We start from the raw sequence: 23,084 nt of genomic DNA, 5'->3' as shown, positions 1-23,084 counted from the left end.
CTCCAGTGGACTGATTTACCCAGGAAAGAGGTAGTGCTATCTAAATCGCCTCTTCGACATGCCCCTTTTACCTGCTGTGGAAAGTGGTTCACAAAGTGTCCAAGTTGTAGGTTCACCTGTAGAATCTGCATGGCTGTGAGTAGGGTTGAGCGACTTTTACTTTTTCAGGATCAAGTCGGGTTTCGCGAAACCCAACTTTGTCAAAAGTCGGGTTGGGTGAAATCGGCCGATTATTTCGAAAAGTCGGGGATCCGACCGAAACACGAAACCCAATGCAAGTCAATGGAGAATCAAAGTCGGCAGTGAGTGGAGGACAGGAAAATACCAACAGAGCCCATTTTAATGCCAAAAACATCAATTCTTGTTACTTAAGCTTGTCAATCTTAATTTACCTTATAATAATAGTTAGCCATTGAAAATTTGGGGGTCATTTGGCAACAGTTGTGGGGGGAGTAGGGCTGGCTCAAGTTTTTCGTGGGCCCAGGAAACGCGGACTACGTCACGGCGGTGGAGCAGGGAGAGGTAAGTATTTCAACTTTGCAAGTGCTGTGATCCTGAGCAAGCAGGGGGGCACACTCGTTCGCATTGCCGCTGGCACAGGGCCCCTCAAAGTACGGCGTTGTGATTGACGGCGGGGGCGCCTCCCACCAGCAGAGACACTTTTGCGTACTATGAGGGGCCCTGTGCCAGTGACGTCGCCAACGAGTATGCCCCCCCCACCTGTTGAAGGAACCTGCACTTTAATCTGCACCTTCCTCTTTGTCCCCGTGTAAGGTGGTATAGTATGCGGGAAGGGGAACCAGACTTTCTGCAGGGTCAGATACTGGCTATGTAGAGTGCAAGGGGAATGTAGTGGTCTGGGTCAGTGTACCGGCAGACTCATCTAGCAGTGGCTGGGCAATGGGCAGGATGAGGAGGAAACACAGATATAGGCCCAAAGAATAAAGTAGGCTAAATACAGTTCAAAATTGGTAACAGGAGTAAACAGGCAGCACTGCTTTGTTCAGTGGAGGAGAACAGCAAGGAGCGGCAGACACCGTTAGTAGGCCCAACCAAGCCAGTAGGCCAAATGCAGTTTTAAAATTCCTATAGGCCAAAAGCCTGAAGATTGAAGCTCAGGAGAAAAACACAGGAGAATACCAAGGAGCGGCAGACACCGTTAGTAGGCCCAACCAAACTAGTAGGCCAAATGCACTTTAATATGTGATATCGGCTGCAAATTGATGCTCTGCTTTGTGCAGTGAAGGACAGCTGTATTGAGTGGCGCAGACAGACACATGTAGTAGGCCTAAATTTAAAAAGTTGGCTCAATGCAGTTTAACATTGGTTACAGGGGTACACAGGTGGCAGAGCGTTGTTAAGCGGAGGACAATTGTAACTCCGGATAATTTTTCAGGAAGCACTGCACCACCAGGTTCAAAGTGTGAGCCAAGCAAGGTATGTGTTTAAGTTGTGAAATGGCTATGGCAGCCATAAAATTCCTTCCGTTATCACTGACTACCTTGCCTGCCTCAAGATGTACACTGCCCAGCCATGACTCACTTTCTTGCTGCAAGAACTCGGCCAGTACTTCCGCGGTGTGTCTGTTGTCGCCAAAACACTTCATTTCCAACACAGCCTGCTGACGCTTACCACTAGCTATTCCATAATGAGACATCTCGTGTGCAACACTGGCAGCTGCGGATGGAGTTGCCAGGCGACTGCGCTCTGTGGACGAGCTGTCGCTTCTGGAGGAGGAGGGGTGTCGAACGCCTACTGCCAACTGTTTCCTAGACCGTGGGCTAGGCAGAACTGTCCCACTATGGCTGTCCCCTGTGGACCCTGCATCCACCACATTAACCCAGTGCGCCGTGATGGACACGTAACGTCCCTGGCCATGCATACTGGTCCATGCATCTGTGGTGAGGTGCACCTTTCCACTGACAGACTGCCTCAGTGCATGGGCAATGCGGTCTTTGACTTGCTGGTGGAGGGCTGGGATGGCTTTTCTCGCAAAGAAGTGGCGACTGGGTAGGTCATAGCGTGGTACTGCGTAGGCAATCAGGTCTTTGAAAGCTTTGTTTTCGACCAACCGGTAGGGCATCATCTCTAACGAGATTAATCTGGCAATGTGGGCGTTCAAACCCTGTGTACGCGGATGAGAGGATGAGTACTTTCTTTTCCTCACAAGAGTCTCTTCTAGGGTGAGCTGGACAGGAGACCTGCAGATGGTGGAACTAGCGGTGGTGGTGGTGGTGGACATGCCGGATTGAGAGAGAGTTGGTGATGTTGGCCTACATACAGTGCTTCCTACCAATAACCTTCTGATTCCCTGCCTGCTTTGGCCTTGCGACGATCCCTCCACATTTGCTGCTGGTGGTGTCCGAATCGGTGGGCTTACAGTGAGGGAAGCAATGTAGCGTTGCTGACTATCTTCATTCTGACCAGGTGCACCAGCAGTACAGGACGTTTGGTAATTAGTCCAGGCTTGCAAGTGCATGCTGGTTAAATGTCTACGCATGCACGTTGTATTTAAATTTAGAAGATTCTTCCCTCTGCTAAAGGTCTTTGAGCATTTCTTACAGATCACTTTAGACTGATCATTGGGATCTTGGTCAAAAAAATGCCACACTGCACTCTTCCTACTATGGAATTCCTTTTCAGGCATTGCACGCTGTCACGTGCACGCTGTGCACGCTTTCAGCGGTTGGCCACGCTGTCCTAAAACTGTTTTTGTCACATGTTTTGGGCCTGATACGGGCCTGGCTGATGACAGCTGTTGCGATGTAGATTGGTGTTGCTGCGGATAACCCTCCTCCGCTTGTGAGCTAGTGCCAGCGGCACCCTCTTCCCCCAATGGCTGCCAATCTGGGTCAAGAACTGGGTCATCTATCACCTCCTCCTCCACAATGTCATGTGCACCTTCCTCAGTGTCACCGTGTAAGCCGGTGCTATAGCGTTGGGGACAGGGCACCATAGTCTCATCAGGGTCAGATTCTGGCTCAGGAAACTGCGAGGTCAATGTAGTGATCTGAGTCAATGGAACAGCATCATAATCTAGCTGTGGCTGTGCATCAATGCACTCCATGTCCGATTCTTCTTGTAATAGGCAGTGTACAATTTCCCTTTCTAACCCTGGCACGGTATGGGTAAAGAGCTCCATGGAGTAACCTGTAGTGTCGCCTGACGCATCCTTCACTTTTGGTTTGGGAGAAGGACACAAGGAAACGTCTTTTTCCGGACCGGAAGCATCCACTGACGACTGGCTGCTCTTAGATTTTGAACTTTGGGAAGAGGAGGCGAAAGAGCTAGAGGCTGAGTCAGCAAGGAAAGACAAAACTTTTTCCTGCTGCTCCGGCTTTAAAAGCTGTTTTCCTACTCCCAGGTAAGGGAGCCTTCGAGGCCTTGTGTAGCCAGACGATGACTCGGGCTCAACACCTCCAGCCTTAGGTGCTACTGTGCTTTTGCCACTACCACCAGATGCAACACCACCACCACCATCAGTACTAGCTGGCAACCCCCGCCCACAGCCTCTTCCACCAGACTTCCTTATCTTTTGGGGGGAGACACTGAACCACAACTCTGTCCCAGTGGTATAACACAACACTATGAACGTGGCAGAAAGTGGCTGCCTGATATACGACACACTAGCAGTACAGCAGAATATAAACTGTGTGAGAATTACTATCTCACTTTTGGGGGGAGACACTGAACCACAACTCTGTCCCAGTGGTATAACACAACACTATGAACGTGGCAGAAAGTGGCTGCCAGATATATGACACACTAGCAAGTACAGCAGAATATAAACTGTGAGAGAATTACTATCTCACTTTTGGGGGGAGACACTGAACCACAACTCTGGCCCAGTGGTATAACACGACACTATGAACGTGGCAGAAAGTGGCTGTAATTATTATAAAAAAAAAAAAAAAAAAATTACTGCAATAACAAGCTTCCTACAATGATCTCAGGACAAGTATGGCAGCAATAAAAAGGACTGCTGAACAAAAAAATTGGTAGACAAATAATCAAGACAGGTAACTGTGTAGAAAGGAGCAACAGGATTTTTGCTTTGAAAAAAGCAGTTGGTTTGCACAGCACCGTGCGCACAGCTATGCAGCTGCTGCACTAAATTACGACCTCCACTGTCCCTGCACAAAAAGGTGGTGTGGGACAGTGAAAATCGCTCCAGCACAAGCGGTTTGGGGGTTTATATTTCCTCCCTAACTCTGTCCCTGCTTCTGACTAACTGCAGCAACCTCTCCCTATGCTCAGATCGGCAGAAGTAAGATGGCGGTCGGCGTGCACGCCCCTTTATAGCCCCTGTGATGCCGCAGACAGCAAGCCAATCACTGCCATGCCCTTGTCTAAGATGGTGGGGACAGAGACCTATGTCATCACGCTGCTCACACTCTGCGTCCTCCTTCATTGGATGAAAAACGGCGGTAACAGCGTCATACGAAACGCGACTTTGGCGCTCTGATCGCCGACCGCATGGCCGATCCCACACTAGGATCGGTTCGGGTTTCATGAAACCCGACTTTGCCTAAAAGTCGGCGATTTATGAAAATGACCAATCCGTTTCGCTCAACGCTAGCTGTGAGGTCTAATCTGGAGGGTTTGACTCTCTCAGAAAGGCGGTCTGAATAAGCTCTGGTCTTCAGGGTCCTCTGTGTGAGATACTCCCAGCTGAAAGGCCTCAGCTGGTAGGTTTTATCCACTCTATAAGGTGGCCAGAATAAACTCTGAATTGCAATGTCACCTGCAGGATTCGCCCAAGTAGGAAGTCTCAGCTGTATTGTCTATTCTTTATGAAAGCAGACAGAGCAGGAACTCTGTTACAGGGTTTTCTGCTAGGCTCGCCCGACTTTATGTCCTCAGCTGGTAAGCCTGACTCGCTCAGTTAGATGGTCAGCATACCAAGAAACAGTAGGAAACTGTTAGTTGCTTTACAACCGAAAACCAGGACAGCGATTTCCCCCCCCCCCCCCCCTCCCCCCTTCCTTTTCCGGCAAACTTTGCCCTCGAGGAGACAAGGCTACAGCCTATTTAAAAGTTGAGTGCATGAGTGATTACACGGTGCAGGTGGTGCTAAACGTGTAAATCGCTACAGATTGAACCTCCTGAAAAACCTTAGCATACCGAAGGTTAACCAAGGCAGTCTGGTGAACCCTATCCAAGGCTGTTTGAAAGCCTAGGACAGGCTGGTGGATGTGACACTGGACTGTGGCCATGGTATTAAGGGTAGTAACGACCGCTACCAGGGTGTAGGATACAGAAAAGCTAAAGGTTAGATACATACAGGGGAAAATGCAGCCTCCTCATACCCAGACCGCAGGGGTCCCCTGAGCAGCAATCTGCAGAGGAGGAAGGAGGTACTAGCGTGCAATATGCTAAGCGTGGTCCGACAGATACCCGGACGTGCACGAGATGCAAGCATACTAGGGCAGGCTGGATAGCCAAGAGTGCATGGTCTTCTTGAACTTTGACCTTATGAGGGCCAGAGAAGACACACGGAATACCAAGGAAACTCAACTGGTGATAGAAGGGCACCGCAGGGATTCTGCCAGCATCAAGTCCATCAAATAACAAACAACCTACCTGGTCTGATGGCTGTTAAGGTTTGAGGACAGAGTGAGGCCCACATAGGGTTGTGACAGAGGGCGCCGAGGTTGGCCTATGCAGGAACATGGAGCAAGCCGAAGAGAGATGGAGGAAGAATCATCCTGGGTGAATACCCAAGGAAAATGGCGCTCACCCCATCAGAGGAAGAGGATGGGGCGGGGCCCTGTTGACCTGTGGGTCAATTGCCTGCTCTGATTAACCAACGAGCTGGGACAACCATATACATTGATTAGCTAGAGGTGTGAGAACACTGAACAAACTGATCGTAAATTAATAATATAGAGAGTTCAATTAGCGCAGGGCTACACCCAAGCCTGATATTTCCCATACCGCACGTGATTTTAGCAGCATACACAGGCTATGATATTAAACACCTAAGGTGACAATCGTACACATGAGCTCCATCTCTACCCCAACTGACACACATTCCCTTATTGGTACGAAAAAGAGCCCATCCCCACTCATACAACCCCAACCCAAGGGCAAACACCCAAAGATCTGAGGGAGACTAGGAGGTCTGAGGAGAGGATGGACTCCAAAAACAAAAAAAAACAAAAAACACTGGGCAGGGGTAAAATGGGGTTAACAGTAGGCCACAAAAGGAGTTGCTACTACGCCTAACAATGATCACTGGGAAGCCAGCGAAATGCAGGGCTGAAGCCAGGGACCAAGTTGACTAATTTGTTTTGAAGAAGCTTGATCCTGTAGCTAGAAGTTGGGCATTCCAGACTCCATATTCTGCTCCATACAAACACGCGCACCTCCAGGTGGCAGCAGACTATCCCACAGTTACTGTATACCCAAGTAAGACAACCAAGAAAAAAGCAGATTTCTCTGATAAGATATATTACAACGTTTCTTATTTTCACGTGTATTATTGATTGACTTGAAGAGCTTTTCTTTTTTCCTTTTTTTTTAATTTAATTAAAGCGATTTACAGTTGTGGAATTTGGCTCTCATTTCACCAAAAAGAAAAAACCTAGAGCCGGAGTAATTGTAGATGTGTCAGGTATACAAAGACCTCATTCTGCACTGATGTCATCAGCCGACATCAGAAACTTCTGGTACTGGGCTCTTTGTTCTCGGAGAAACTGGCACACAACTTTTAGATAAAGCTTTTTTCCATTCCTGTTTTTTCATGGAGGTTGAATAACTTACTTGCTTTGCCAGTCAGCCATGACTGCTCCACCCTGACTATTGTGCTTTATGCCATTATTCAACGACACCGTCCCCAACCGGATGTAAATATGCTTCGTATGGGTGATCCGTACATGCCTACTCATTCCAAATATAGTCCAAAGAAAGTTACAATACACGAGATTTTTGTATTGTGTGTATTGTTTGTTAAAGTTTCAAGTTACTCCCTATCCAGAAATAAAACGCTTAAGAAAAACTGATGATCTTGGGTTCCTTTGTCCTTGGCCAGGAGGCAACGTGCTGTAGAAGAATTCTTTCCCCCATTGCTCAAGGTCGCCCTTATGTTGAACACTGCACTGTGCTATACCTACTGTAGGTATCGTTTATCCTGAATGGCAATAGTGTATGCAAATAGTCATACAGTATCTAATTATTAGGTCTCTGTTCTAAGGTGTCCAAAAAGTAGTGTTATATATTTCCAAAAATAACAGTACTATACAGTGCTGTCACCACTACATACAGTAAAAATAATGTGTCCAAATATCCGAGCCACACTATGTAAATACCATCATACAATGCTCGTATAACACCACCTCCACAACAGTGCTTGTATACCACCACCACCACCACACAGTGCTCATACGCCACCACCACCACAGTGCTCGTACGCCACCACCACCACACAGTGCTTGTATGCCACCACCACCACACACTGCTTGTATACCACCACAACCACAGTGCTCATACGCCACCACCACAGTGCTCGTACGCCACCACCACCACCACACAGTGCTTGTATGCCACCACCACCACACAGTGCTCTTACGCCACCACCACAGTGCTCGTACGCCGCCACCACCACACAGTGCTCGTGTGATGACGCCTCCGCCAACACACAGTGCTCATGTGACACCACCACCACCACACAGTGCTCGTGTGACACCTCCCGCACCACACAGTGCTCGTGTGACTGCCGCCCCTGCCACCACCACCACAGTGTTCGTGTGACACGATCATACGGTGGCAAAATGACAGCGCTTTACATAAAGCATTTTAAAGCCAATACAACCGTTTATACAGTTACAATTTGTGACTGTCACAAACTCCAGGTGCCAGGATCTTTTGTGCCACACCTGACAGCAGGGACAGCTGAACTGCTGTACCCTTTTCTCACTCCATCAACTGGTGGTGCAGTTTCTCTGATTGTAATAGAAACCAAACAAGCCAAGCCTCTCCTTTACTTGGCGAAGCTAAACACAAGAAGAGGTTGGGGGAAATCGCTACATAACGGGCCCAAAGACACAAGTTGGATGAATCGACAGAATATCTAATGTGCGTGTGGTGTCCCAACTTCTCCTGATGGCAGTTATTGGTGGAAGAACAGGATTGGGAATGTTGCATTTGACCATGCCTGATTACTTGTTCCTTTTGCTCACTATTGAAAAAAGGATGCAGAGTTTACGTTTGTGAGGAGTCTTGAAAATTAGCAGTCCGCCAAATGTGTGTTGATTGGGTGGCTAAAAATATATTGTTTTTGGAATGATCTGAGTTGAAAAAAATAACCTATAGGATTGATCATAATATGTGTATTCCAATCATGATAGATCAGACAGTCTTCGGGCAAGTCTCTTTAATATCCATGAAGGTGCACCCAAGGGTAAATCTTCCCAAACAATTACTCCATTTGTATGATAAGATAAACATCATAATAATGATTTAATACTGGCATGCTTACAAACAAGGTGATCTAATGACGAAACCTCCACCAGTGCTCTGCCGGAGCAGGCCTGCGCCCATCAGGCCTATCCACAGATCCTGACATGATTATCCGGTATTACTCTCCTCTGTAATTTGCTGGACCGTATTCAAACAAACTTGTGTGAATGTAACAAATAAAGATGTATTATAGGAACACTGCTCCCTGTTTAATGAGGAACGTAATATTCATTCAAAGCTTCCTTTTGTCATGAGGAGTCATCGAAATCGGAACATGGAAATAATGAGGTTGTTGGTAATGAAGGAAGACCGTTCATTGTCAATAACTGTAAAAATTAATCAGAAGAGGTCATTATATGTTAACTAAACCTTTTAAATAATTTTGGATATGTCGTAGCCCGTGTTCAGTTGTGTAGTTTTTGGGACTGTGCCCTTCACTAACTGGTCAAACCAAGAATCGGAATCATGGATGGACCCATAGACTTTCTATTCAGCCTGTTAAACGCTTTTGGCTCTCGATTCAACAAGATCAATGTTTTTCACGCCTGTATTGATGTGGGAGTGCAAGGCTCCCGAATCTTTAAAGTGGTTGTCCACTACTAGGACAGCCCTTCTCATTCCTCATATATGGACACGTTAAAATAGAAACACCTATACTTTCCTCCAGTGACGGAGCTTTTCCAGCAGTGTCGGCCCTCACATTCCCAGGGCTCACATGAATTTGTTTCGACACGTGAGCCCTGTGCCCAATCAGCGCTGTCTTCGCCTTCTGACTTATAAGTAATCAACAGGTGGTCCATTCTTCGGCTGGCTGCTCACTTCTTTAAGATTAGTTATACAGTGCTGATTGGAAGCAGGGTTCACATGTCATAACAACCTCACATGAGCCTCGGGAACACGAGTGCTGGAACAGCATTGGCATGGGAGCGGAGTATGTGTTTTTATTATAAATAGGCCAAACATGGGAAATGAGAAGCTGTTGTCCTAGTGTTTGACAACCCTTTTATGATTCATTCGAAGTGTGAAGCGCTGTGCACCACAAATCTTACTCCAGTTGCTGAGCTGGGATCTTCACGCCTTGTCCCACCCCAGCTCTGCCTACTTTGTCAGTGCTGGGTAAATATGGCTTCAGAATGCGAAAAGTTGTAAAATTTTCACGCAACCTCGTGTGGCTTCCAAAATTTGCCTGAGTTTCTTCTGGCTATTATTTTTAAAGGAATTATATTTATTTTTAAGAAAGGGATCCACTGACCTCAGAATACTCGCATTGTTGTAAAAATCAAGCCATGCACAGACATCTCTTGAATCTGAGATCCCCAACCTGTTTACAGTAGTAGGCAACCATACTATCTCAAGGTTACCAATCGTGCCAAACGCAACTAGACATATAGGATAAACTGATAGCGGTTCTTACCAGATTACTATGACATTCTTGGCAAAGATGCCCTTATCAAGAATATCCATAGAGGTGTTGAAGACCATCTGCGGGCTCACTCAGACATCGTTTTTACTCATACTAGTGCTATCGTGGTCTTTACAGATGACACACCTACCTATGCTAGTCTTTCAGGCAGTTTACATATCTATGGTAATTTTTTTTCCTTTAACCGCTTAAAAGCACGGAGACTCGTTCAATATTGATCCGAGTGTTGGCTCAAAATCACCAATACAAGTTTATGGGTCAGTGAAAAAAATTGGAAATCACTAGGATCTCATGTAAGTGCTGTTTGTTTTCTTCACTGACTTCTTGCTAGGAGACGCTTAAGAAACCCCCATTTTTATTATTTTTTTTAGTCGAGAAAATCCCATCAAATGCTGATGGTGAAAACTGAAATACTGACCAAATTCTGATGAAATGTTGATCAAAAACAGTGGAGAAACTCAGATTTTTTTTTTAAATTCTGAGAAAAGCACTGACGTCTGAATGAACCCTGAGATCACATATGTCAAACTCTGGCCCGTGGGCCAAATCTGGGCCACAGGGTGATTACATTTGACCTGCGAGGAAATACCCGATGGGTAATTACATTTCGCCCGTGAGGATGCTCCAGTCATGTGATTTGGCCGCTGGCTCTCTCTATGCTGGCGGGTGTTTGGGTCTCGTGGTCGCATCGACAGTCAAGACGCATTTTGGTAATGTCCCCAATGCCGTCCTGTCATCGCCAATGAATGGGATTTTTTTCATCTTTTTCTTCTGGTTCACACTACGCTGCTTACTATTGACTCGTGCCTTTCTACTCTCCACTAATGAAATCGGCTGTAACATTTCTGCAAAGTTATCCATCATGGCAATTGAAATCTGAGGCAGGAGGGTAATCTCCACAAGGTTTAGCTGAGACTCATGCACCCAGATTAATTGTTTGATAGGAACTTCCAGAAAAAGTGAAGTGCTGCATTTTGTTACCTGGCAGTCTCATTTCATTGAGACCAGTCTATTAGTTTCTCCTACCCTTTGGGTAACTTTTGATAATTGATGGCAATTCCTCCCTAGGGGTTTGTGCTGAGGCTGAGCCCCTCTCTGGTCTGACATTGGTCGTTCAGGGGTACTGCTGAGGCACATTTGGACATTTCTCAAGGTTTCGTAAATTATATATTTTTTTAAGTTCAAATAGGACATGTTCATGATGCAAGCCATCTTTGGACAGTTTCTTTGACCACTGTCTTACCCAACGTGCAGAAGATGTCAGAGTACAGCTGAAGAGATGATCAATAATAATTTAACCCTATGATAAAACTAGCTACTGGCTAAGAGGTATTTTGATTATTTGTTGTTTTCTCCTTGGCAATATAGTGCACAAATAAACACATTTACCAGCTATGCTCAGGATATTTGATAAATGTCTGATCGTTGGGGCCTTCAGAATCTCTTGCCTACAGTGAGGAGTATAAATGAAGTGTTGGAGGAGGAAGCAGCTCCACAGCTCCATTTAAACCTATTGGGATGTACAGAACAACCACACATTTTTCAGCGATAAAGAACTGGCGCTTTAGAGAGTCAAATTTGCTTCCAAGAAGAGATGCCAGGTATCTGGCTTGGACTAGTGTGCATCAGAGAAGATCAGCAGATTCAGTGTTAAAGCAAAACTTAAAGGATGTTTCTCATGAACAAAGTACACTTTAATCAATAGGTTTTGGAATAAAAATACATTTCACATTTGGATGTGTTCGGATAAATGTACCCCTGCTATATGTACTGTGTAATTGCCGTGTCTAACCGTGAAGGAACGTGGAGTCCACATACTGCGGCTTCAGGGCAGGGAGAACATAAAAGAGAATATACAGACAGGACAGCATGGGATTGCCACTGCTGGTTTCTGTAAGGAAAAACCTATCCCTGTCTGATTAAAAGCTTGTTTTACATCACAAACTCAGCTGTGATCCCATGCTGTCCTGCCTATATACTCTATATACTTGTACATTGTTTGTGAGAGGGACAAGACCTTTTAAGTTTGTCTCCATATAAAAATTTCCATAATTGTAGACATTTTTTTAATAAATATCAAGGTTTGTCCATGACGTTGTCCAAGTTTTCGAATTTTGGGTTTTGAGTTTGACATCCCTGCCTTAGATGGATATTAGAATGAGTCTCGAATGTTTGCTTGAAGTACTTTGTCTTTTAAATAAAATGAGTTTTCCTTCTCTTCTTCCAGGCTGCCCACCTGTCTGTGATTGATTCCATGATGATTGTATATACCAATCGGTGCTCAGAGTCTCTTCCTTCCACCGAGGAGCCTGGACTGGGAGGCTTGGAGGTCAAGCTGCTTTCTTGGGTTGATAAGGTAAAAACATATTAGGGTTAGGGCAAGTGAGTGCTCGTTAGGCTGTAACCTATTTATGTCTTGTGTTTAAATGGTGGAAGGTGGACTACCCACCACCTTCTTGTGGTCTTTAGGCCATGTTCGGTATATGGTCAGTGTTTTACATTAGTAATTGGTAAGCCAAAATCAGGAGTGGTTGAAAAATGCAGAAGTGGTGATGTGTTTTTATTTCCTCAGATTGTTTCATTCCTGATTTCTGCTTAGCAAAATACTGATGTTCAGTATTTGGTCAGCATTTTACGTGTGTATGTGGCCTTAGAGTGGTTGCCTATTCCTTCTACATAGAAAAGAAATGGTGGTGATGATGACTCTAGAAGTGATCTGTCTTGTTCTTCAGATGAAGACCATCTTCGTTATTCATGGTGTTCATGTTTTAATAACATGTGTTTCCAGATAAATCATCAGTTACTAGAAGAAGCTGAAAGGGAACAAGGTCGAAAGCAACTTGCAGCTCCAGAGGGTCAAAATCAGGCTGGGGTAAGTAGAGTAGAACTGTCCAATTAATCTTTGTAGGTTAGTTTCAAATTAATTTGTTCAACCTGTAGAGTGAATTCTCCTTTTCAGATATCTGGCAAACATTTGTAGACCTCCTTCTGTTTATTAGGAGCTTATATATAGGACCTAGTCTGTCATGTGTTCTCCATTTTTATGCTCCTGAAAAATTCAAGATAAAGCTAATTTCTGTAATTTCTCTGGTTCTACGTAGATCTCTGAAAACAGTGGACAGTATGTATTATAGGATATGCTTAGTCTTTCTTCTCGTCTCCCAGTCTGTCTCCTTGGACTTTTTTCACTTTTCTTTTTCCCCAACCTTCTCTACCCATGATCAATTCAAATATTTCTTCTTTTTTTTTTTTTTTTTTCTCCTCCATCTGTCTTCTCTCGGTTAGCTACTCTTTCTGGTTCTTATCATATCATTCTACGATGGCTTCCTTCTGTTTCTTCTTCAGTCTTCTTTCTCTCTTCTCTGATCCACCATATTACTCTTTCTCTTATTTATTAATTTTTCCTTTTCTTTTTTTTTTTTTTTTTTTTAAGAATAATTCCATTCCTCCTAGCGCGTTAAGACTGCAATCCTGTTTTAATCTGTACCCCTTGCCTACACAGTGCAAAGGTAGCCATTTTGTTGTAGTCTTCCAGATATGTAGCCTATTTATTCAGAAACGTAGAATCATTAAGGGTTGAGACAAAGTGGATGTCTCCGCAGTGTGTACTCAACAGATATTTTAAATCCCCCTCTTATTTTTCTCCGCTATAATGCCCCCTATTTCTTCTGTCCTATATGTTTCTCTGTTTTCCATCCCTCCATATTTTTCTCTTTCTCTCCAGTGCCCCTCCCGCTGGTACTGGAAGCTGGTCCCTGTAAGTGGCTTTTCTTGTTTCCTGACGCTTTGTACCTATGTGGCAGTTATGCGTCTTATTTTGGCGTACCATGCCCTTTCCCCTATCAGTCGACGCCTGTTAACGTTCCGTTTCTTAACCAAAGAAATGCATGTGTAATGCTGCTTGATCTGTATTGTTAGCAAAGGCTTGTGGGATATGTGATTTATATCATCATGTACTTTTTATTTGTGTATGGTTGTTTCCTAATTTTTTTATTTTTATTTTTTTTGGTTAAAATTTTGGTAGCCTTTTTGCAGTTTATCACAATTATTTATATTTTCGCCTTTTAATTTTTTTGTCACTTTCACTCCAATATTTTATCCATCTGCTCATGTATGTCTTTTTTGTTTTTTTTCATTTATGCCTTTTTTTCTTTTATTACCACAGTACAGCTGCTATCCCAGAATCCTTTGCATCCCACCTCTCCTCTTGGTCCGTAGACTGAGAAATCCTTTAGTTTTTTGACTATTTTATGGTCAATTTGGCTTGTGAGGTCCTTTTTTAAAATATTTCTAGTAAAAAAAAAAAAAAAATTAAGGTCCGCCATTGATGGGCTAAGAGGGGACGCTGCAAGAGACCGTCAATTTATTCAGAAAAGATTAATCCTTAGTTGCATGCTCCTGTTGTTTTTTTATTTATTTATTTTTTAAACCCATTTTTCTTTGTTCTTGTGAGAGTGCTGGTGCCGCTTTTAAGGGTTTAAAGCAGAAATGTCCTGTCTTTATCAGCATTTCATGATATGTAAATAACACTTGACTTTTTTTAAAATTGCGTACTTTTTTTTTTGTTAGTCAAAAATTATAGGTTTTTTTAAAAGGTTTTAGCTGCTTGTGCTAATCAGAGGGCACAGATTTCTAGAATATATAGTCACTCTGCCTTAAATTGGTAGATATATCCAAAAAGACAAGCGTATTAAACATTTGTGCGCTATCCGTATGCAAAGCGGGTAGCATACGAACAGCTCGCCGACCAATGTACGTGGGTGTGTTAACAAAAACAAAAAATGGAAAAATCTGTGTGCACAACTTTTATCCGTATTCTGGAGCAGATTCGCCTATCGTAAGTCAGTGGGTGCCGCAAAAAAGGATCACATGCGGGTTACCATCCAATTTGTCATGCATTTTTCACAGATCCATTAGTTATTGAGATGGAAAACTTTATTTGACTTTTTTTATTTATTAAATTTGTTCATGTAAAAACTGGATGCCGTATGGATGTAGAAAACTGACGCACGGTTGGCACGCAGACGTAGAAAACTAACACACGGATGGCACATGGACGTAGTGAAGGGACGCACGCAGACGTAGAACACATGCACAGATTGCACACAGGCGTAGTGAAGGGACATCCGCAGACGTAAAAAACGGAAGCACGGATGGCACACGGACGTAGTGAAAGGACAAATGGGTGGCGCGCAGATGTAGAAAACTGACACACGGATGGCACGCAGGCTTAACAAACAGACACACTGGGACGCGGACGTAGGAAACTGGTACGCGGATGGCACATGGACATAGGAAATGGACACACTGATTGCAAGCAGATGTAGAAGACAGACGCACAGATGGCACGTGGACGTAGAAAACGGGCACACTGATGGCACGCAGGCTTAAGAAACGGACACATTGGCACGCAGATGTAGGTAGGAAACCGCTAACACACTGACGTAGAAAACTGGCACACTGATGGCACGCAAGCTTAACAAACGGACACACTGATGGCACGTGGATGTAGAAAACAGATGCACGGATGGCACACGGACATAGGAAACTGGCTCGCAGATGTAGGAAACTGGCACGCGGAAGTAGGAAACTGGCACGTGGACGTAGGAAACTGACATGTGTATGGCAAGCGGACGTAGGAAACTGACACTCTGATACAATATGGATGTGGGGATTTTCAGAATGAAAAATAGAAGACTTTGCATTTGCTCTTCTGAAGGTGGCCGCATGTAGGCATTGCATAAATCTTGCTTTTTTTCAGTTGAATTTTCTGAAATGATCCTGGTAAATTCAAGCCAGTTGGGCAATTTCAGAACACTTGGCAACTGTGGCTCCAAGCTGTCTCATTGTTTTCTCCACTACAAAAATGGACACACAAGCTTTCTGGCACAGGCGGCTTACATAGAAGTTCCTCCTCCTTAAAGAAAATTGTCTCCTAGAAACCATCTTCGATGGCTGTCTCGGCGGGAGAGATCCGTGTGGAGATCTGAATCAGGAGGACCCGTATCCATGAGGAGTCTTACTAAGCCCAGTAGTTTTGTGAAAGCCCTTTGAGGCCTACACGTCACTGTAGCAGTCCTAGCCTTTTTTCCCGTGGTTTTGTGCTGTGGTTCTCCGTTTCCGCGTCCGTGGGATTGTGTATGTGTAATAAATAAAATAAAAAGAACTACTACTTCACATGGGCCCAATTCATCACTGCATTTCCAGAATTTTTTTTTCCCGTGGCTTAAAATCGTCGCCAATCACAAAGTCAACTGCCTGAGAGGTATTCAAACGATTTGCCCCTTTTTTTTCAAGTTGCCTTTTGCTGTTTAGTTATTTTTATGATTTTTATGTTATTGTGGCTTTTTCAGATGTTTTAGACAGATTAAAAAGTTGAATTTTATTAAAGGAAGTAAAAAAAATTGGCGCAATTCAATTCCAGGTCACGCCAATTAAAAAGTCGCATATTTTGAGAGATTTTACAAAACGTGCAACTCGTCTGCATTAGAGAGTTGCAAGAACAGTGATGGGCAAAATAAAATTAAAAATTTTGGCTTTAAGCAAAATTGCAAGTCAAAAAAGAAAAGAAAGTGAATTTAAAAAAAAACAAAAAACAAAGTGATGAATTCGGCCCAAAGTGCTCAAAGGCTGAATGCCGACCACACTGGCATGTGGCTTCTCCATTTTGTGCTGAATGAAAAGCTTTTTGCTCTGTTGATCATGTTGTGACAATTGGCTGAGTATGTTGTGCACCATTGAAAATTATGTATGTCAGCAAGTAAAGCCTTATTACACCCATAGTAGGAAAACTTAGGCATCACTGGACCGACTTTACTCATGTCTATATGTATAGGGGGTCTGTGAAGCTGAGATAAGACGTTCCTTACTCCCTCCCTTACATTGTAGAGCTGCTTTGGTTGTCTTTTGAGAGTATTTTTGACGTGGAGGAACCATTTTAACTGTGTGTATATAATATATATATATAATATTTGTGTTTGTATATATCGAGCCACGCCCACTCCACATAGCAGGCACAGGCCACGTCTATCTCCGTCGTGTCTAGGATGGAGTTGCTCCTGTGAGGTATGACGGCAAGAGAACGGGAGAAGCCTCATGGATAGAGATGTGGGGGAAAATGAGAGAAGCGAGGAGCTGCTGCAGTATGAGGCTGTGTATAGAGAGTGAGGCTCTGCAGGTGGAGGCTGTGTATAAGGCCACATTCACACGTTCAGTATTTCGGCAGTATTTTACCTCAGTATTTATAAGCCAAAACCACGAGTGGGAGAAAAATACAGAAGTGGTGCCGTGTTTCTATAATACTTTTCCTCTGATTGTTTTATTCCAAGTTTTAGTTTACAAATACTGAGGTAAAAATACTGACCAAATAACGTGTGAACGGGGTCTAAAGGAGAAAAGTGTGGTGCTGCAGAAGACGTAGGCTGTGTATATGATTCGCTTTATTGCAATTAGTGCAATTTCTGTCGGGATCAAGTGTTTCCAATTGTATATGGAAGAGGAGTGTGAGGTGCTGCCGGAGGAGGCGACTAATAAAGGAGAAAAGCTGTGCTCCAGAAAAATGCTGTGTATAAAGGAGGAGCGTGAGGTGCAGGAGTTATAAGGCCCATTCATTAACTGCCGCCATTAGGTCGTATCGGCAGTTGCTAAGGGGTTGATATTGTGTTAAAAGAAAACTTTTGCTTCAACAAAATGACGCCGGTATACCTGCAAGACGCGACATAAACCGCAGAGCAGGATATACTATATACAGAGGGAGATGACATACAGGTACATACTATATACAGGAGGAGATGACATACAGGTACATACTATATACAGGAGGAGATGGCATACACGTATATACTATATACAGGAGGAGATTACATACAGGCAGGTACATACTATATACAGGAGGAGATGACATACAGGTATATAATATATACAGGAGATGACCTACAGGTATATACTATATACAGGAGGAGATAACATACAGGTATATACTATATAAGGAGGAGATAACATACAGGTATATACTATATACAGGAGGAGATGACATACAGGTATATACTGAGGGGAAAATTATTATTATTATTTATTTATATAGCACCATTAATTCCATGGTGCTGTACATGAGAAAGGGGTTACATACAGGGTTATAGATATAATTTACAGTAAACAGGTTTACAGTGACACACTGGTACAGAGGGGAGAGGACCCTGTCCTTGCGGACTTACATTCTATGGGATAGTGGGGAAGAGACAGAAGGTAGGGGTGAGGCGGCGGCTCTGGCGGTGGTGAGGCAGCGGCTTGGTTATTGTAGGCTGTAGGCTTTCCTGAAGAGATGGGTTTTCAGGTTCCGTCTGAAGGATCCGAGGGTGGTGGATAATCGGACGTGTTGAGGCATGGAATTCCAGAGGATGGGGGATATTCGGGAGAAATCTTGGAGGCGATTGTGTGAGGAACGAATAAGTGTGGAGGAGAGTAGGAGGTCTTGGGATGAACGAAGATTATGTGAGGGAAGATAGTGGGAGATTAGTTCAGAGATATAGGGAGGGGACAGGTTGTGGATGGCTTTGTAGATCAGTGTTAGTAGTTTGAATTGGATTCGTTGGGGGATTGGGAGCCAGTGGAGGGATTTGCAGAGGGGAGAAGCAGGGGAGTAGCGAGGAGAGAGGTGGATTAGGCGGGCAGCAGAGTTGAGGACAGACTGGAGTGGTGCAAGAGAGTTAGCGGGGAGGCCACAGAGGAGGGTGTTGCAGTAATCGAGGCGGGAGATGATGAGAGCATGCACAAGAGTTTTGGTAGATTGTGGGCTGAGGAAGGAACTGATTCTGGCAATATTTTTGAGTTGGAGGCGACAGGAGGTGGCAAGAGCTTGGACGTGAGGTTTGAAGGACAGGGCAGAGTCAAGAGTTACCCCGAGGCAGCGGATTTCAGGATCGGGAGAGAGCGTGATGCCATTTACCATAATAGATAGATTGGGTAGTGGGGATACGTGAGGTGGGGGAAAGATGATGAATTCGGTTTTGTCTACATTGAGTTTTAGGAAGCGAGAGGTGAAGAAGGAGGATATGGCTGACAGACACTTCGGGATTCTGGACAGCAGGGAGGTGACATCTGGGCCAGAGAGGTAGATCTGAGTGTCGTCTGCATACAGGTGGTACTGGAAGCCATGGGACTTTGAGTTGTCCTAGGCCAAGGGTATAGATGGAAAAAAGTAGGGGTCCTAGGACAGAGCCTTGAGGGTCTCCAACAGAGAGAGGGCGGGATGAGGAGGTAGTGTGGGAGTGGGAAACGCTAAATGTGCGGTTGGATAGGTATGAGGCAATCCAGGACAGGGCGAGGTCTTTGATGCCAAGGGAAGAAAGAATCTGTAGCAGTAGGCAGTGATCGACTGTGTCGAAAGCAGAGGACAGGTCAAGAAGGAGGAGGACGGAGAACTGTCTGTTAGCTTTGGCTGTGACTAGGTCATTAGTAATTTTTGTCAGGGCAGTTTCGGTGGAGTGGTGGGGGCAGAAGCCAGATTGGAGGTTGTCAAGGAGAGAGTTAGATGAGAGGTGGGAGGAAAGTTGACCATGGACATGCTGCTCAAGGAGTTTTGAAGCTAACGGGAGCAGTGATATGGGGCAATAGCTGGGCATAGCAGTTGGGTCAAGGTTAGTTTTTTTGAGGATGGGTGTGATGGTGGCATGTTTGAAGGCAGAGGGGAAGGTACCAGAAGAGAGCGATAGGTTGAAGAGATGGGTTAGGGCTGGAATAAGCGTGTTAGTGAGGTTGGGGAGCAGGTGGGAAGGCATGGGGTCAAGTGCACAGGTGGTGAGGTGTGATTTGGAAAAGAGGCGAGTAAGCTCTCCTTCAGTGATGTTGGAGAGGGAGGTTATTAGGGAAGGGCAGAGGTCTGGTATATGGAGTGGTTGAGGTGGTGGACAAGTAAAGGTTTGCCTTGTTTGGTCGATCTTGTTTTTGAAGTAGGTGGCAAAGTCCTCGGAAGAGATGAAGGGAGTTGGAGGTGGCAGTGGTGGGTGGAGGAGAGAGTTAAATGTGCTGAACAGTTGTTTTGGGTTGTAGGATAGTGAAGATACAAGGTTAGTGAAATAGGTCTGTTTAGCAGAGGTGAGGGCTGATTTGAAGTCAAATGTAGCTTGTTTGAAGGCAGTGAAGTCGTCTGGCAGGCGTGTTTTCTTCCAACGCCGCTCTGCAACCCTGGATGCTTGTCGAAGTTTTTTTGTGACATTGTTATGCCAAGGTTGCCTATTGAAAAATGAGAGGAGTGAGGGGAAAATAGTGGAGTGATCGAAAAATGACAGGTGTTTTGGGAGGAAAATGAGAGGAGCGAGGGGGAAAATGTGTGTATGTATATTATTATTATTTTTTTTTTTAATAAAGTAAGTTTTTGATGACATTCTAATTTGTGAGAAGCATAATATATATACATATATAAATATATATATATATTTATATATGTATATATATATTATGCTTCTCACAAATTAGAATATCATCAAAAAGTTTTTCAGTTCTTCAATACAAAAATTCATATATTATAAACAGTCATTACAGTCTGTGATGTATTTCAAGTGTTTTATTTCTGTTAATGTTGATGATTATGGCTTGCAGCCAATGAAAACCCAAGTCATTATCTCAGTAAATTAGAATAATTAACAAAAAACACATGCAAATGCTTCCTAAGCGTTTAAAAAGGTCCGTTAGTCTGTTTCAGTACTCACCACAATCATGGAGAAGACTGCTGACTTGTCAGATGTCCAGAAGGCAGTCATTGCCACACTCCACAAGGAGGATAAGCCACAAAAGGTCATTGCTAAATAAGCTGGCTGTTCACAGAGTGCTGTATCCAAGATTCACAAGGAGTGGACTGCTGCTGGAGTCATTGCTTCAAGAGCCACCACACACAGATGTATCCAGGACATGGGCTACAAGTGTCACATTCCTTGTGTCAGGCCACTCATGACCAATAGGCAATGCCAGAAGCGTCTTATCTGGACCAAGGAGAAAAACTGGACTGTTGCTCAGTGGTCCAAGGTGTTATTTTCAGATGAAAGTAAATTTTGCGTTTCATTTGGAAATCAAGATGCCAGAGTCTGGAGGAAGAGTGGAGAGGCACAATCCAAGCAGCTTGAGGTCTAGTATGAAGTCTCCACAATCAGTGATGGTTTGGGGAGCCATGTCATCTGCTGGTGTAGGTCCACTGTGTTTTATCAAGACCAAAGTCAACGCAGCCGTCTACCAGGAAATTTTAGAGCACTTCATGCTTCCCTCTGCCGACAAGCTTTTTGGAGATGGAAATGTCATTCTCCAGCAGGACTTGGCCCCTGTCCACACTGCCAAAAGTACCAATACCTGGTTTAAAAACAACAATATCACTGTGCTTGATTGGCAGCAAACTCGCTTGACCTTAACCCTATAGAGAATCTATGGAGTATTGTCAAGAGGAAGATGAGACACCAGACCCAACAATACAGATGAGCTGAAGGCTGCTACCAAAGCAACCTGGGCTTCCAAAACCCCTCAGCAGTGCCACAGGCTGATCACCTCCATGCCACGCCGCATTGATGCAGTAATTGATGTAAAAGAAGCCCGACCAAGTATTGAGTGCAGTTACTGAACATATATTTCAGTAGGCCAACATTACGGATTTTAAAATCCTTTTTCAAGCTGGTGTTATAAAGTATTCTAATTTACTGGGATAATGACTTTTGGGTTTTCATTGGCTGTAAGCCATAATCATCAACATTAACAGAAATAAGCACTTAAAATAGATCACTCTATATAATATAATGTAATGGCTCTATATAATATATGTAATATATGAGTGTGTGTATGTATGTGTATATATGCACACTTACGTTTTTATTATATAGTTTATTTAAAATATGCAGCATATATACAGTATACACGCACGTGTCGTGTATGTGTACATGTAAGCTACATATTTTTTAAAAAAATACCGTATATATTTCTTAAATATGCAGCATGTGTGCACCTATATATATATATATATATATATATATATATATATATATATATATATATATATATATATATATACACATACACACATATGTAATATAATACACTATATTATACACTATACATATGTTTTACATGTGTATCTTATATGTATGTACATACATACATACACACAAACACACATATATATTATTTTTTTCTGTTTAAAATTGTTTTTTACTGTAATATGTTGGTGAGGAAGAGAGTATCACGTGCTCACTGTTACTCCTTCCTGTGATAAAACATTAAAGCGGCTCTACAGTGAGGACCTTATTTCTCAGCGCTCTTGACCCCATTCAGATTCAGAGTCTAAGGGGACTATAGGGTCTAATTTTTGTCAAAGCTATTCCAGCACTGAGTGGAATTGGGCTTTAAATGGTTAATGCACTTTGATGAATCAAGTCCAATTCTATTTTTCTACTGTCTGGATCTAGCAGTAGGTGTCGGATTGTTTTCTAAAGTGCTGTATGTCAATGTTTGTCTTCTTCGTAATCTGGCGACCATTTTGCCTCGTCCTTCTTCATTAAATGACATATTATGGCTGCCTAAGAAAAGGACACTCCTGCTGTAGGCCCTACTGCTCAGCCTCTCTGTCTGTCATTCCCTCTGATATGAAGCTGCCCTGACTTTTCTCCGTTGCTCTTTTCCGTTGCGTTTAGCATGCCATCGCTTTTTGTTTAAAGGAGTCTGGGAATAAGCCTCCTGTGGTAACGTATTGTGCACGCCATCATTTCCAACTGTTCCAATTTCCATTTTTTTGTTTGCTATATAATACATTTTTTTTCAATACATATACTTTTTTTTAATCAAATCTGTATTTCTTCCTTGTTTGCTGGTTCAAAAAAAAAATCTAAATGGTTTTAGATTTTTGACGGTTTTGAGAATATCCTTAGTGGTAAGAGGACACCTAGTGGACCACAATTGGTTTTGCACCTCAAAATGGAAAGTGACCATCTCCTCCAATTGGTGCCGTGCTGCCCCGCTGATTCTGGAACCGTTTTTCTTTCTCTTCCAAGACTCTCCATTCCAAAGTTATGCCCCTTGGAAATAAAGATGCAAATTTTCTCTTGAGCTAACTGAGCGTATACCATAGTTCTTATATGTGGACATTTGCTTTTTTCTCATCTGATACTGGCCAATCAAAACACGGCTTGCCCGCAGAGAATTTCTGTGGTATACACTCAATTGATGAAGG

The 23,084-nt window shown here is 43.6% G+C and overlaps 1 protein-coding gene across 3 annotated transcripts in view; it reads left to right on the top strand.

Moving 5' to 3' along the window:
• The window catches only part of CAMSAP3 (calmodulin regulated spectrin associated protein family member 3), a 92,228-nt gene that overhangs the window by 54,009 nt on the left and 15,135 nt on the right, over window positions 1–23,084 (top strand). Inside the window, exons 3-6 of one of the 3 annotated variants that reach the window (XM_077262297.1) lie at window positions 12,111–12,239; window positions 12,672–12,755; window positions 13,608–13,640; window positions 22,549–22,596. In XM_077262297.1, coding sequence (XP_077118412.1) covers window positions 12,111–12,239; window positions 12,672–12,755; window positions 13,608–13,640; window positions 22,549–22,596 — 294 coding nt within the window. The remainder of the gene's footprint in view (window positions 1–12,110; window positions 12,240–12,671; window positions 12,756–13,607; window positions 13,641–22,548; window positions 22,597–23,084) is intronic. The other 2 variants (XM_077262298.1, XM_077262299.1) reach the window with 2 other exon arrangements.

Source organism: Ranitomeya variabilis, chromosome 5, assembly GCF_051348905.1.
Source record: "Ranitomeya variabilis isolate aRanVar5 chromosome 5, aRanVar5.hap1, whole genome shotgun sequence".
Classification (NCBI taxonomy): domain Eukaryota; kingdom Metazoa; phylum Chordata; class Amphibia; order Anura; family Dendrobatidae; genus Ranitomeya; species Ranitomeya variabilis.
Note: the sequence above shows the minus strand (reverse complement) of the source record. Positions and strands in the feature narration are given on the sequence as shown.